This window comes from Alosa alosa, chromosome 24 (assembly GCF_017589495.1).
Source record: "Alosa alosa isolate M-15738 ecotype Scorff River chromosome 24, AALO_Geno_1.1, whole genome shotgun sequence".
Lineage (NCBI taxonomy): Eukaryota > Metazoa > Chordata > Actinopteri > Clupeiformes > Clupeidae > Alosa > Alosa alosa.
The window spans coordinates 17631568-17646567 of NC_063212.1; the positions used below are offsets into that span (position 1 = coordinate 17631568).

General features: G+C 42.7%; 2 protein-coding genes across 4 annotated transcripts in view; both read left to right on the top strand.

Moving 5' to 3' along the window:
• Positions 1–10375, top strand: part of LOC125289777 (hepatocyte growth factor activator) — a 27918-nt gene extending 17543 nt beyond the window's left edge. Inside the window, exons 10-14 of the mRNA XM_048236769.1 lie at positions 2006–2264; positions 3957–4096; positions 5033–5173; positions 6321–6463; positions 9791–10375. Coding sequence (XP_048092726.1) covers positions 2006–2264; positions 3957–4096; positions 5033–5173; positions 6321–6463; positions 9791–9955 — 848 coding nt within the window. The 3' untranslated portion in view covers positions 9956–10375. The remainder of the gene's footprint in view (positions 1–2005; positions 2265–3956; positions 4097–5032; positions 5174–6320; positions 6464–9790) is intronic.
• A 739-nt stretch (positions 10376–11114) lies between these two features.
• The window catches only part of LOC125289775 (protein Dok-7-like), a 41970-nt gene continuing 38084 nt past the window's right edge, over positions 11115–15000 (top strand). For all 3 annotated transcript variants that reach the window (XM_048236764.1, XM_048236766.1, XM_048236765.1), the window contains exons 1-3: positions 11115–11275; positions 11392–11437; positions 13590–13826. In XM_048236764.1, coding sequence (XP_048092721.1) covers positions 11222–11275; positions 11392–11437; positions 13590–13826 — 337 coding nt within the window. In that variant the 5' untranslated portion in view covers positions 11115–11221. The remainder of the gene's footprint in view (positions 11276–11391; positions 11438–13589; positions 13827–15000) is intronic.

A 15000-nucleotide genomic window follows, 5' to 3' on the forward strand; every position in this document is an offset into this window, starting at 1 on the left:
AATATACCTGTTTCTAATGAGGTATTTATTACCTTGAGAAAAAAGGGAGCTAAGCCATCATATACTTTTTTGAGGAATGTAGTAGGGATTGGATCTAAAACACATGTTGAGGAGCCGGTTTGAGTTATAATTTTACCAAGCTCAGATTGAGCAATAGTGCTAAAGGACCTTAATTTTGGGGGGCTGTTTTTGGGTGTACTATCAAACATATTACTTGTGTTACCAATAGCCTCCCTTATAGAAATGACTTTGTTTTTGAAGAAGTCTGCAAATTCTTAGCATCTTAGAGAGGATGCCTGACTGAGTGTATCAAAAAAGGTGTTTGATGCAATAACCTATCAATGGTAGAGAACAACACCCTAGAGTTTCCACTGTTTTCAGCAATTACCTAAGAGAAGTGGTTCCTCCTCTCATTCAGAATAGCTCTATTATAATTTGCAATTTTTCTTTTTAGAATGGCACGGTGAACCTGTAACTTGGTTTTCTCCATGTTCTCTCAGCTTTCCTACATGATCTTTTTTTTAGATCATGGATATTTCGTTCATCCAAGGTGTCAGTTTGCTACAGGGCCTTTTTTAGTCTTTAAGGGGTGCCACTCTGTCAAGCAGAGCGCCTAATTCACGATTAAGAGCCTCTACCATTTGATCAATGGGATGATGTAAAATATCTAAATTTATTACACTGGTGTCTCTTTTTTGAAAGCAAATAAACTAAATTTACAATTTATGATTAAACCATAAATCATGATTTAAAAAAATAAAACTTTCTGATGACAACTTTTTGATTGTAAATAGCAGGTTTGTTTATTACTCTTGCACGGCTACGGCTATGCCAGGAAAAGGGTTATAATTCAGGGTGCTGTCTTTCTGTCCCCTCGCATAAGCTCCGTTGCATTGTGTGGCGTAGTCGGCCATATGATGTAAAGACTTCACAGTCTAACAACACGTTTAGCAGTCCTGTATGTGGTACATTTCAGGCTTTCCCTCTGTTTCACTGATTATCTATATTTCTTTTTTTATATTTTATTTACATTTCTTACAACTTTGTCCTTATTGGTTATTCACAGCATACAGAAATAACAACAAATGCATTTTGGCAGTTTATGTAATAATAAAAGGTGTTTTGGTAATGAGGGTGTGAAACAAAGCAAGTTGTCAGAACACACAAATATGACATGATAAGCATGAACAAGCTGCAAAATGTACATACAGCTGTGTTATATCACACGCAAGATCAGGAATAAAAATACCCATACATGATCACATGATTCTTAGTTTGTCCATTCTTGAAAGCAATGGTATTATCCTCATGTTATCCTTGGGGTCAATTTAACCCCAAGCAACGTTTAACATCATAAAATATATGTTTTTTTTCCTTCATGTTTCATGACTTTTCCTCAATTGAAGGGTACAACAGAGTTAGCATGAAATTTGTACAATAATTTGTTTTCACTGTCCTGTATAAATATTTTGTACATTGATGTTCCTTGGGGTCAGTTTGACCCCAGCTGTATGAAACATAGGATACATGAATATTTGACACATTATGGATATTATTATTTGAATAGTATGAGAACATATTGTTATTATCATTATTACATACACAAGTACATATTAAATATAAGTCATTTTGGCAGGACTGTATAAGTGAAAAGGGGAAGCAACAGCAAGCCTTTGGGCTGCTGACACTGGATGGGCAATATTGCCAGCCAGGGTTCCAAGGTTCATAATGGGGTTTGGGGGGGTGGGATTGTTTTGTAGGGCTTTTGATGGTGGTTATTACACTCTTGTTAAGTACCTGTCACAAAAAAACTGGGTATGAATTATAATCATTTTCTGAGGGTTTATTTAGCTGGGGTCAAATTGACCCCAAGGATAAAGAGTGTCGGTAAGATTTGAGGACAACACAAGGGTTAAAAAAGCATCCCTTTGTTACAATGATGACACACACACACACACATTCAAACCAACCGTGACCAAGATTTCTCCCTGTATGTCTCTGGCAGCATCCAGGCGAGTCGTCCCTATGCCCCCCCGTGAGAGACCAGCTCCCAGCCCCACCAATCTGCTTCGCCCCATCCGACCCAACAAGTGTGGCACACGGCACAAGAAGCGAATCCCACGGGGCCGGATCCTGGGGGGGACCTCGGCACTGCCAGGCTCGCATCCCTGGATGGCCGGCATCTACATAGGGGAGGAGTTCTGTGGGGGCACTTTGATACACGCCTGCTGGGTGGTGTCAGCCGCCCACTGCTTCTCCCGCAAGTATGTTCTTCTTCTACCTCTACCACTTCTACCTCTACTGCTAGCATGTAGGCTACTACCTCTACCACTACTGCTTCTACTCTAGTATGTACTACCTGCCTCTACCGCTAGTGTGTACTACCTCTTCCGTTAGTTTGTATTGGTTCTACCACTACTGCTTATACTGCAAGTATGTACCGTAAAACTCCAAATAATAGCCCAGGCTTTTTTATTTTCCCAAATCGCCAAACTGCACTGGCTAGTATTAGAGACAGGCGTCTATATGAGACAGGCCATTAATTCCCTTTACACAAAACTTTTCCTCTGCAAAGATGGAAAATATTACCAAATGAATTATTTCAAATACACTGAATGTCTACCCATATGACTAGGCTATCTGATGACGGATCATCATTCATTTAGTGTTGAGATGTTGTTCATTGAGTAAGATAAGATACAAAAAGATCGTATCATATTTTGTCACTAGCAACCTAGCCTATATCGGTCCTTTGTCAAATACAGTTGCATTATCAGCCCTGACTAAAACCGTTCAGGAATTATTTATGCAAAAGTGGAACATGCGTAATGTTTCATTCTCCCTCCTTTTCAGCATGAGTGAAACAGCATGAGAGCATGAACCATATCGTTTCTCCCGTATTTTATTTGGGAAATTTGACAACAGTCAGCTTACATTTCAAATCATAGCCTACTTCTTTCTCTTTATCGCCATGGCAGTACATATTTAGAATAAAGAATAACGTTTGCAAACCCTTTTGTTTTGTTGCCAGCATAAAAACAAGCTTTAGAGCTCTTTTAATACTATCTAATCATAATGTTAGCGTACGCAGTCTGCACCATACTGACTTAAGCCCAATTCACACCAAAGATTCGTGACAAGATGAGTTGCAACATTCTAAAACCTTGCAACTGTGACTAGACATGGTGAATGCTTTGTGACGGCTTGCAACAACGTGCAACATCTAATTCACACAGCTGCAACTCCTTTCTGCAACTGTTTCGTGTCATTGCGAATCTTTGGTGTGAATTGGGCTTTAAACAGACGATCTGACGGGTTTTAGTAGTTTAAATACAACCCGAAACTAAAAAAAACAGACCAGGCCTGTTTCTACCACTATTATGTGCAGCGTCTACAATTTGTATGTACTGCCTCTACCACAAGAATGCACAGCATCTACTGCAAGTCTGTACTGCTGTTTGTTCAGCTTCTGCTGCAAGTATGTACTTCTTCTGCAAGTTTGTACTGCTTCTATTGCACCTCTGTACTGCATCTACTGAAAGCACGCCCTGTTTCTACCACACAAATGTCCGCCTATGTTTCACGAATTTGAGTTGAGTTGGTTCTTTGACTGTCTGCCAGGCTGACTGAAGTTCCATCCATCTATTTATCTATCTATCTATCTATCTATCTGTCTTGTCTCTCATTCATTGTTTTTATTCTCTATGAAATTGTAAAGTCGTTCTGCAGCATGATGGCATGCGTGTGAGATGGTAATGAGGGTGACTACCACACAGGCTTTATTTGTTTGTCTGTCTTTTGATCACTCTGGTTGTTTGGTTTGTTTATTTACTTGTGACCAACTGTCCAACTGTCAGAAAAACTGTCTATCTTTCTTTTGCTTACTGTCTTATTTGTTTGTCTGTCCTCTCTCTCTCACACACACTCTCTCTGTCGCTCTCTCTTTTATTGTTCAGTCCTAGAAAGTCCAAAATTAAAGTGGTCCTTGGGCAGCACTTTTTCAATGATACAGGCCCCAATGCTAGGAGCTTCGGTGTAGAAAACTATTTCTTTCCACCTACATACAACCAGTTTGAGCCCACCCGTCATGATATTGGTGAGTGAGAAAGCAGACACACACCGATAAACGTGCATGTGGATGTGCATGAAAACTCACACAAACTTCAGTATGCTCACCTACACTCTAATATGGGTTCCAGTAGTATGCCACACACACACACACACACACACACACACACACACACACACATCCCTCCATGAACAGGGCCTCAAATACTGAAATATCATATTGATATTACACAAGCAGGCTAGTATACACACACACACACACACACACACACACACCTGTGTACTCTGTGGTTTCCCCACTTGCCCGAGCACTCTGCCATGGAACCATAGCCTCATTATGACATGGGCTCGTCTCCCAGGCTACACGTCTCCGCGGTCACAGTTGTGCTTCTCCATGACAGCTGTGGGCCGTGCGGACCGTCCCAGATGGCAGAGTAGAATCCTGTCCCCCCCCCAACTGTCTCTCTCACCCATCTACAGCCACATTCCTCACTCAAACACTGTCACCACCCCACTCTCTCCTAGATTACCAGACTCACTGTGCTCTCATGGGACTACAGGTCCTTTCCCTCTGCAATTTATAACTAAAATAACTGTAAAAACACAGTTTAAATATATTTCTTTAACAACCCGACTGCACACTATATCGACAGCAACATGAACATCATCTACACAGCAGCTTAGTGTTGAGTTCAGAAACATTGTGATGTTGGGGCTGCTGTGTTGTACATCTTGTGTTATATTGTGCTTGTGTACAAGTAGCATTTTGAATGTTTCACACACACGCACGCACGCACACATGCAAACACAAACACACACACACACACACACACTGCATTTTGAATTAATTAATTAAATTTATAAACTAATGAATTGGACTGAGCTGATCTGAACTGAACTGAATTGAATTGAAGTGTGTGTGTGTGTGTGTGTGTGTGTGTGTGTGTGTGTGTGTTATGTGTAGTGTTGTTGAAGTTAGAGAAGAAAGATGGCCGCTGTGCCCGGAGAAGTCCGTTCATCCGGCCCATCTGTTTGCCAGAGAAGAACACCACCTTCCCCGACTTCTACTGCTGCCAAATCACCGGCTGGGGACACACTGCGGAGAGTACGTAACACACACACACAGACACACACATACACACAGACACACAGAGACACAGACACAGACACACACATACTGCAAATATCACTTTCACTAACTACTACTGAAAAAACACACACACACACACACACACACACACACAAACACATATAATGCAAATATCACTTTCACTAACTACTACTGAAAAATATGCACACACACACAGGGGTTAAAGTGTGTGTGTGTGGGGGGCATATTCTTTCATACCAACAATATAGCGCAATGATATTGTTAAAATAAATGGTGAGTTAATTTTAGCATGTACAGAGCTGACCAAGAAGCTAGCAATTCTTGTCCAAAAAGTATGGCTACACCACGATACTCAATATGTTGTCCAACGGTGAGTCAATATGTTGTCCAACGGTTGTCCAACGGTGAGTCAATATGTTGTCCAACGGTGAGTCGTTGCACCGACACTGGATTTCAGGGTTCCCCCACCTGGCAAGTCCCACTAACCTGTCCCAGTAACCACTGCACACACACACACACACACACACACACACTCACACTCACACACACAGAGAGAGGCTATACACAAACATACACACAGTTATACATCAGAGTATCCATGCACAGGGAAGTGCACAAGCACACACCACACAAATACAAACACATAACACACACCACAATATTGAGTCAGAAAGGAATGGGGCATGACGACACTTGTCTTGGCCATAGATGAAAAACACTGATAAGACTGTGACAGTGAATTTGACATCATGGAATCAAGTGACACAGAATTCCCCTGTGCCCCTGTGTTGTACATACCGGTAGTTAAGCCTCAATAGACAGCAGGGAAACACTCACATACGCACACAAATTTAGGTTTGGTTATCTTTACAAGCATGACAAATACATTACATCACAAACACATCAAATCACTGTTGCATTGCCAACTTTCTCTCTCTCACTCTATCTATCTTTATGTCTATCTATGTATTAACAGTATCTATCTATCTATCTATCTATCTATCTATCTATCTATCTATCTATCTATCTATCTATCTATCTGTCTCTCTTTTCTTTCTTTCTTATCACATAAACACATACATACACATATGTGGGATCCAGTGAGGCCTAATTCTCACTATCTACTCACATCTCTTTCCAGAGGGAACCACATACTCCCACCTGAGGGAAGGTGTGGTTGGGATTTACCCTTTTGACTGGTGCTCCCGGCCGGAAGTCTACGGCCCAGAGATTCGTCCAGGAATGTTGTGTGCGGGGAGTAACCGCTGTGTGGACGCTTGCCAGGTAAGTAGCTGACACATCACCGACACATCACCGATCACTTATACACTTGAGGTGGTTGTGTAACACTGGGTGGCAGGAGGGGTGAGCAAAGTGGGAAGATTGTGTCAGAGTCACATCCGGTCAGGAGTCACATCTGGTCCAACATAATTTAACATGTCGTAACATAAAATGTGTGTATGTGTGTGTGTGTCGGTGTGTGTATGTGTGTTCATGTTTGTGTATACATCCACTGAAGGGAGGTACAGTATCTTACTTTTTTGTAAATATTTTATTATATCTTTTCATGGGACAACACTGAAGAAATGACACTTTGCTACAATGTAAAATAGTCAGTGTACAGCTTGTATAACAGTGTAAATATACTGTCTATTACCTATTTACTACTATTAGCTATTAATGTCTAAACCCCTGGCGACGAAAGTGAGTACAGCCCTAAGTGAAAATGTCCAAATTGGGCCCAATAAGCCATTTTCCCTACCCAAGGTCTCAGGTGTGAATGGGGAGCAGGTGTGTTAAATTTAGTGTTATCGCTCTCACACTCTCTAATACTGGTCACTGGAAGTTCAACATGACACCTCATGGCAAAGAACTCTCTGAGGATCTGAAAAAAGGAATTGTTGCTCTACATAAAGATGGCCTAGACCAGGGGTCACCAAATGGCGGACCGCGGTCCGAGTCCAGACCCTGACGTGATCCTATCCGAACCCAGACCATAATAATTTAGATTTTCACGGAAGATTTCAAAGCTGCGCTAAATGTTTCGTAGGATAACAGCTTCAGGAACCATCATCTCGCTTGCTGCTACTCAGCCAGTGAAATCTGTGCATTCTGATAAAGTCGAGTCAGTGAGTAAAGTTAGGCCCTACTATGGTGAAGAGACTCACTGATAGCCTGACAGGGAAAACGAGCGAGGAGAGGAGACGGGACGAGAAACAATCGGATGGATATGTAACAATAAGTAAGTTATTTTCAAATCATGGATTGCTCAAAGGGGAGAAAGCTAGACAGCGAGAACAGAGCTTTATATAACGATCGGGGAAATTACCACGCAGAAATGTCACGTCCATAACGTCAACTAAATAGCCCTACGTTGGCATTGTGTTGGCGTTATATGGGTGTGACAGTTTTGCGCGGAATTGCCCTGGACCGACTCTTATACATATTCTGAGATAGGCGATTGTTAAAAGCACCAATTTGAAGCACCTAGCGCCAATTTGAAGCTAGGCCTACCCATTCAACAGTGAACTGACACCACATAATATTTACGATTTAATTAAGAGGGCAATATGATTGATCCACCACAATCTTAACACATCCATTCACTGCCCACGTGATGTTCCTTAAGGTTTCCAGGATTTCCGGTCAACATTAAAAAAAAATAAAAAAATAGAATTAAACTTGCTGATTGATGGGTTCAAGGCTGTGGAATATATCCATCCTCAAATCAGCTCAAATCTTATTTTAAGTTCACGTTAAGATCTTAAAATAGCCAAGGCTACTCAGTTTTTCTCCCCAATTAGGGCCTACTCATATCTTCCTTATTTCTCCTCATTTCGAATGTTACCTTTAGGCTACTAATTTTATTTCACATTAAACATTAGGCCTAGGCCTACAACTAGGCTCCATCCATCCATCCATCCATCTGTCCAAAATATATATATATATATATATATATAGTATATATCCATATAAATATATATATATATATATATTTATATATATATATATATATATATATATATATATATATATATATCCAAATATCCATATATATATATATATATATATATATATATATATACTATACACGCATGTTAAACATTATGATGCTCCGGACCTTTGCTTGAGGGAATTTTCCGTAACTGGACCACGCTGAAGTTTAATTGAATACCCCTGGCCTAGACTATAAGAAGATTGCCACCAACACCCTGAAACTGAGCTGCAGCACGGTGGCCAAGACCATACAGCGGTTTAACAGGATAGGTTCCACTCAGAAACAGGCCTCGCCATGTTCGACCAAAGAAGTGCTCAGCATCATATCCAAAGGTTGTCTTTGGAAAATAGACATATGGGTGCTGCCAGCATTGCCTGCAAAGGTTGATGGAGTGGGGAGGTCAGCCTGTCAGTGCTCAGACCATACAGTACGTCGCACGCTACATCAAATTGGTGTCCCAGAAGGAAGCCTCTTCTAAAGATGATGCACAAAAAAGACCCGCAAACAGTTTGCTGAAGACAAGCAGACTAAAGACATGGATTACTTAAACCATGTCCTGGTCTGATGAGACCAAGATAAACTTATCTGGTTCAGATGGTGTCAAGCGTGTGTGGCGGCAACCAGGTGAGGAGTACAAAGACAAGTGTCTCTTGCCTACAGTCAAGCATGGTGGTGGGAGTGTCATAGTCTGGGTCTGGGGGCATGAGTGCTGCCGGCACTGGGGAGCTACAGTTCATTGAGGGAACCATGAATGCCAACATGTACTGTGGCATACTGAAGCAGAGCATGATCCCCTCCCCTCGGAAACTGGGCCGCAGGACAGTATTCCAACATGATAACGACCCCAAACACAGCAAGGCGACCACTGCCTTGCTAAAGAAGCTAAGGGTAAAGGTGATGGACTGGCCAAGCATGTCTCTAGACCTAAACCCTATTGAGCATCTGTGGGGCATCCAGATGGAAGGTGGAGGAGCGCAAGGTCTCTAACATCCACCAGCTCCTTGATATCATCATAAAGGAGATGAAGAGAATTCCAGTGGCAACCTGTGAAGCTCTAGTGAACTCCATGCCCAAGATGGTTAAGGCAGTGCTGGAAAATAATGATAGCCACACTAAATATTGACACTTTGGGCACAATTTGGACATTTTCACTTAGGGGTGTATTCACTTTTGTTGCCAGCAGTTTAGACATTAATGGCTGTGTTGAGTTATTTTGAGGGGATAGCAAATTTACACTGTTATACAAGCTGTACACTGACTACTTTACATTGTATTAAAGTGTAATTTCTTCAGTGTTGTCCCATGAAAATATATAATAAAATATTTGCAGAAATGTGAGGTGTGTAGTCACTTTTGTGAGATGCTGTAGTTCCATATCTGTTTAAATATGTATTTTGATGTGTATACATCTCTATGCATTTTAGTATGAATTCAGTTATATTTATATGTCAATGTCAATATATACTACTTTTTAAAACAATCACAGTTAACAGTTTTAAAGTGTTGTACATTAAAAACAAATGTATCACAATGTATCATATATGCATGTTTCCTTATTTTTGCCTTTATACTGTACATACAGAAATCTCTCTTTCTCTTTCTGCCTGTGTCAGGGAGACTCGGGTGGTCCGTTGGCCTGCACGCGCGATGGAGTCAGCATCCTGTACGGAGTGATCAGCTGGGGGGACGGCTGTGGACGGAAGAACAAGCCTGGCGTCTACACCAAAGTCGCCGACTACGTCAACTGGATCACTAAACAAGTCCGCTCGGGGTCCTAGCACAGCACAGTAGGCCATGGACCTCTCTAGAAGAACAAGCACACACACTACGTTCAACCAGTGCTGGTCAAGGAGACACAGCTATGCAGGAGTACATCTCATCAAGCACATTCTGTGCTGCTGTTGGGGAGTAGACATGTATTTTGGCCGAACTCTGAACTTGTGACTTACGTTAAGGTCTTGAGTTGAAGTGCTTGAGGAAGATATGGATCTTTAAAGGACACGCACACATATGGGATAAATCTGTTTGGCTGTTTGACTTGGAGCACAGTACAGAGAGGAACTAAGGACTATTTTTTTATTTTCATATTTTATGTCTTGAAGGGAACAGAGGGAGTTTTTACAACCCAACTGTGAATATGATGTATGTTATTTTCATGTTTATTATACAATAAATATTGCCCAAAATGGAAAACACTATCAAATAGCTTCAGTCTCACTTAAGCACCACCAGCAGTAACTTGATGAAACATGCTCCTCGGAGCTGAAGAAATTCTCCAGTGAGTGGACTCTTTTGATGTTGACTGAGAGTGCTGTCAGTTGTACAAAAGTGAGAGAAAATCACTCCATAACTCAACTTGGCTTTCTATTCTCTTTGTTCTCCTTGTACTATGATGGAGATGAGGTAATCTGCTGGCAAAGCCTGCACTTGTTAATTAGAACGCGTTGTTCCAAGTAACAGTGTTTTGTGAAGGACACCCCACATAACTTATCAATTTTGGCCCTTTAAACTGTCTCATCACCATCACAAAAATTTGGGGAAGTCTGCAGGAGGGGAGTCTATTTGAAGATATTAAAGCTGCCAGATGTCATGACATATTAGATTTTTAATAAGCATTTCCGAGAAATCTGTTATTGATCAGTTACTGTCAATTGAAGACCTAATGTCAAAGTGTGGTAGATTTTGGATCCGAGCCAATTACTACAAAGAACAAGAAGTTCACAAAATCACGCTATTAAGCGATGCATCCAGATATTGTGCAACTGCCGAATGCTTTTAAATACAAGATGTGGCACTTTCCTCACACTTGCCCTATGCTAAATTGAACCACTTGTCCTTTAACCTGCGAAACGATTATAAGAAACCTGGCAACTAGCCACGCCATGTAACTTGTGTCAGGGGAGGGCAACATATGGGTCTTTAGGAGCAGAGGGAGGTTGTCCGTAAGCGTGTATGCCGCGGCAATAAAGTTATTTTGAAAGTGACCCTCCGTGGGGACCACGAGCAGACGGGACAGCTGGATGCCTGTGGAACCATGACTGAAGATGACGGATTCTGTGGTCGTGGAGGGTCTAGTGAAAATACGAGACGGCAAAAAGGTGTCTGCGAGTTGTGATTTCCACTCAAGACCTTTCTTGAAAACGCGTATTACACGGTTTTTTTTTGTGTGTGTGTTGGTTGTCAAGTTGTTTACTTGTGTCGTCTCTCGTTTCAGTGGAAGAGTAGATGGGTCGTGCTCCGCAAGCCTTCGCCTGTTGCAGGTACTGTTCGCAAACCGACAGCTCAAGTCAAACACTGACATGTTTTTTTTCCTTCTGATTCATTACGCCTGGGGAAGAGCATAAGACTGTTGATGAGTTTAACTGCAACCCATGACAAAGTTAAGACAAAATTCAAAGCTGTATTGGTTGTCTTAACTTGTGTTACTTTATGTGTCATGGGCCACTACTTGCTCTGACGATAAATGTCGCCTGCAAATTGGTCTTGTTCTGCAAGCCTGTCGGGATTCACAAGCGTGTCGTTGTCGTATTATGCTACATGTATAGCATACAGTGACTTAAAATCTGTTCAGTAGTTTTAAGTGGGAGCAAATAGTCTTCGTTTGGCCCACATTGATAGGTATTGCATGGTAAAAAGTGGTACGTTACAATTAAAGGAACAGTGCACAACTCAAGTCATATCCAGCAAAAGTCAACAGTTTGTCTAGTCGCCCGCAACCCCTCAAAACATCAGTACTTGATTTACGGTTAGACATTCCCAGAGTGCCTTTTGACGTTCTGGAATTTACGCATAACCGATAACTTGTGCAGTAGCCCCCCGTAAGTAATGTACCAGACACTCGATACGTTTAATAAGCAGAATAGAGTTCCTAGAAATCAATAATCTCGGACAAGAAGTAGGTTTGCATATAGGGCAAAGCCGTCCCTGATGTAGGCTATTTTTATCGTGGTCTCCTGACATCACCAGAGGCTACTACTTTCAAGCCCCTTTACGCATGATTCCAAAACAAAGGTGAACGACTCTCTGTCCTCTGAATTACGCAACAGCACTAGAATAAGCAGCGCGGGCCCTTGGTGTTACTGTACCCTCTCGCTGTCACTTTGTTGCCCGGCGTCCTACGGTACAGTAGGTGCCTGCGCGGGTCAATCGTCTCTTTGAAGCGCTTGTTATTCCAGCTGTCCCCGGACCGCCGCGGTCATGCAATGCATGCATGCATGTGATGGTGCCCCTCTAGCCTTCACGTGCACGCGCGCCTGTGTGTGTGTGTGTGTGTGACGGACAGAAGCCATAGTGGAGGTCATGTTTTGTCAGTTGACGCCGCTGCTGTTGTGTTTGGTTAACAACGAACTAGAGTGCCAGTGAGGCACCTGACCCGACTCATTTTTTTTCCCCACACACACCGCTACCAATGCCAAGCAGAGGGTAAACATACCTAACTACCAGGCAGGGATGTTTGAGACCCAACTGTGTTCGTTTGCCATGGGTACGACGACCCTGCCTCTAGTCCTGTCTGTACTGATCACAGGCTCGAAAAGAGCGTTGAAATCATTATATGAATTACCCCTCTTTATGTTTAATTGGAGTAATTGGAACGAATAGCTGGAGCATGGTCGTAATTGAGCCTCGTTAAGCATAATTAAGCTCAACACGACTAGTCTTGTTCAGTGGTTTGGCGAATTTGTAGCTGCCTCACGCTTTTTATCCCTTTCGCTCCCTTTCATGCATAATCTGTTTCTAATCTATTTCCTCATCCCGCGCTGCCGCTTGTAGTCTATTGTTTCCCCTCTAATATTTTATTTCCCAATCATTGTCCTTGTCCATCTCTTCACCCACTCCTCTCTTTGATCAGTTCATCTCTGACCTCCTACTCACTTGTTCGTTCTCCATTGTGCATACAACCTTCATATAACCTTAATCATGACTATTCACTTCAAACATAATCATAGCACTATTTTCTTTGTGCTCTCTCTCTCTCTCTGTACACATACCCACCTCTGTCCACCCCTTCCATCCATCTATATTTCCTTTCTTTCTTTCTTTCTTTCTTTCTTTCCTTGTTCTATAACATCTAATCATGATGATACTGTTCCCATCTCTTCCTTCTATTTTCATAATGTTCTGCCTTCTCTCAAATCGTCCTTCATCTTTTTTATATTGTTATTCCTTGTTATTTTTTCTCTGAATACCCATCTGTTCTCTTATCTCCCTGTACCACTCTCTCCTCTCTCTCTCTGTCTCTCTCTCTCTGTCTCTGTCATTGTTTCTGCAACACCCTCTACACCTCTCTGTCAACTTCTCTCTTTTTTCTGTCTGTCTGTCTCTCACCTCTCTCACCTCTCTCTCTCTCACACACCTCTCTCCCTCTCTCCCTCTCTCTCTCTCATACCTTTCTCCATCCCCCCCCTCTCTCAGACTGCCTGGTGGTGCTGGTGTATAAGGAGCGTGGGGAGCGGGCGTCGGGACAGCGCGAGCGGAGCAGCGTGACCCTGCAGCACATCTTCGGCCTGGAGCCGGGCCTGCCCTACGAGGGCCTAGCGCTGGGCCAGTCGCTCACCATCCTGTGCCTGAGCCAGAGCGTGGCGCTGGGCTTCGACTGCCACGAGACCCTGCAGGCCTGGGAGCTGCGTCTGCGCTACAGCCTGGGGGAAGGTAGGTTTGAGTGAGGATACATTCCATCTTTCTTCATCTTCTCTCTCTGCTGGCGATGGTGGTGGTGATGACGGGGCAGCCATGACCTATTGGTTAGCACTTCAGACCTGTAACCAGAGGGTTGCCGGTTCGAACCCTGACCAGTAGGCACGGCTGAAGTGCCCTTGAGCAAGGCACCTAACCCCTCACTGCTCCCCGAGCGCCGCTGTTGTATGATGATGTAGGCAGCTCACTGCGCCGGGATTAGTGTGTGCTTCACCTCACTGTGTGTACGCTGTGTATGTTTCACTAATTCACGGATTGGGATAAATGCAGTGACCAAATTTCCCTCACGGGATCAAAAGAGTATATATACTGATACTTATACTTATACTTATACTTATAGACCGCGCATGATACAGATGATACAGATGCTACTGTTTGAGGAGGGAATGCGGGTGTAGGCTCTGTCATAGAGATAGGTGGTGTTGAAGGGAATGCGGGTGTAGGCACTGTCATAGAGATAGGTGGTGTTGAAGGGAATGTGGCTGTAGGCTCTGTCATAGAGATAGGTGGTGTTGAAGGGAATGTGGCTGTAGGCTCTGTCATATAGATAGGTGGTGTTGAAGGGAATGTGGGTGTAGGCTCTGTCTTCTGTTTGTGGTGGTAGGTTTGCAGAATTAACTTGAATGCAACAGTTTTTAACAAATTAGCGCAGTGTGGTTATGATGCAGATTTAAGCACAATTTAGCCAGTCGACTTTTATGCCAACAATTGCAGGATTGTTAATGTTTTCTATAAACATGCATGTAGGTTTGTTGAGAGACAAGGAGAGGCTGCGCAAAGGTGCACATAGCTCTACAATGAACGAATTCCATCCAATTTAAATAGTACAACATGGAAAATCACTGTGTGGTGGTCAGTGTTGATATTGTGGTGGGCCGCCACAAATAAGTCAACGTATGGGAAACACTGGTCGTGGTATCAGTGGTGATAAGGCTCAGACACTGACACTGTAGACAATGTGGTTATTATGTCTGTTGGTGGTAGTGGTGTTGGTGTTGGTGGTGGTTGTAGCTGCACATTTTCAATGTCTGTGCTACAGCCTGCATGATTGTGGATGTGGAGATGAACATGGGTGGGGTGATGTGATAGAGTGATGATAGTGGTGATTCCAGGAGAACCCGGGATGAGT